The 1,655-nt window shown below is 45.4% G+C and overlaps 1 protein-coding gene across 1 annotated transcript; it reads left to right on the top strand.

Annotated features, from left to right (window-relative positions):
* Nucleotides 1–258: 258 nt before the first annotated feature.
* Nucleotides 259–1,655, top strand: LOC138907540 (uncharacterized). Its single transcript, XM_070198139.1, has 2 exons — nt 259–948; nt 1,392–1,655. The coding sequence occupies exons 1-2, from the start codon at nt 259–261 to the stop codon at nt 1,653–1,655; spliced, it is 954 nt and encodes a 317-aa protein (XP_070054240.1).

Here is a 1,655-nt window from a genome sequence, read left to right as displayed (position 1 = left end):
CTAACCCTCCACCAGTACCTACTCCTCAACAAACACCACCATCATCCAACTCCATACCCACAAACTACCACTTTTCACCCTCTCCAGAATGCACCGCAACCGACTCCTGATCCCCAAAACTCAACCAATGACCACCCTTATGCCCAGATTCTCGGAGTTCATCAAAGTAATCCTATATACGTGGAAACTTTACCCCACACCCCGCAACAAACCCTATACATACCTGAATCAACCGAGAAAGACTTGCTCATTAAGAACATGGCAGAAGAACTCAAGAAGCTCACTGGTAGAGTTCAGAGTGTCGAAGGTGGTAAAGGCATTGAAGGTTTAAACTATGAGGACTTGTGCATTCAGCTAGATGTGGAACTGCCGGAGGGTAATAAACCTCCCAAGTTCGGAATGTTCGATGGAACTGGTGATTCGAAAGTGCATCTGAGGACATATTGTGACAAACTTGTAGGAGTGGGCAAAGATGAACGAATCCGTATGAAACTGTTTATGCGAAGCCTCACCGGAGATGCGTTGTCTTGGTATATCAGTCCGAACCCAAAGAAGTGGGTTAATTGGGTAAGCATGGTGTCAGATTTCATGGACAGAATCAAGTTCATCACAGAAAATGTACCAGACGTTTTCTACATTCAAAACCACAAGAAGAAACCAACAGAAACTTTTCGCGAATATGCTACTCGGTGGAGATCTGAAGCCGCGAAAGTAAGGCCATCACTTAAAGAAGAACAAATGAATAAGTTCTTTGTCAGAGCTCAAGACCCGCAGTACTATGAAAGGCTTACGGTTATTAAAAGTCACAAATTCTCCGACATCATCAAGCTCGGAGAAAGAATAAAAGAAGGGATTAAGAGTGGGATGGTGACAAATTTTGAGGCACTGCAGGCCACGAACAAAGCATTGCAATTCGGAGGTATTTCGAAGAAGAAAGAAGTGGGAACCGTAATGGTGGCCCAGGGTCCTATGTCTTCTCTCACATACCAAACACCTCCACCTACATACCAAACGCCTCCACCCACATACCAGCCTTTTCCCCCCAGATACCAACAATATGCTACCACCTACCATGCCTATAACACTCAACCTGCATATTACCACTCACCACCACTCGCCCGCCAAACTACCAAAAACCATGGTCAAACTTCGTCCGCAGACCACCTAGATAATACACCCCAATCGCTGAGCCCATAGACCAATTATATGAGAGATTGAAGGCTGCCTGTTATGTCACTCCCATCCCTGCGGTTGCTATGGAGAACTTCTCTTAGTGGATTAACCCAAACAAGACATGTGTCTATCATTCGGGCATGAATGATCATACAATTGATGAGTGCCACACACTAAAAGACAAGATATAGACATTGATCGACAACAAGGTCATACAGGCAAAGGAAGTTGCACCAAATGTTCGTAACAATCCTCTCCCGGATCACACAGGTGAGGGAGTGAATGTGATAGAGACCGATGAGGAATGGGATCCGGAGGGGTCAATCAGACTCATTCGAGAGGGGGATGATCCTAAAACATCTTCGGTCACCCTCACACTCGTTGTGGTACAAACCCAAGCACCATTTGAAGTCGAGATAACTACACCCCTCACTGTGATGGTAGCCTCCACACCATCTTACAAATATGATGCTATCCCATGA

Source organism: Nicotiana tomentosiformis, chromosome 3 (genome assembly GCF_000390325.3).
Source record: "Nicotiana tomentosiformis chromosome 3, ASM39032v3, whole genome shotgun sequence".
In the NCBI taxonomy this organism is placed as follows: Eukaryota; Viridiplantae; Streptophyta; class Magnoliopsida; order Solanales; family Solanaceae; genus Nicotiana; species Nicotiana tomentosiformis.
This window is presented reverse-complemented; position numbering and strand designations above follow the sequence as displayed.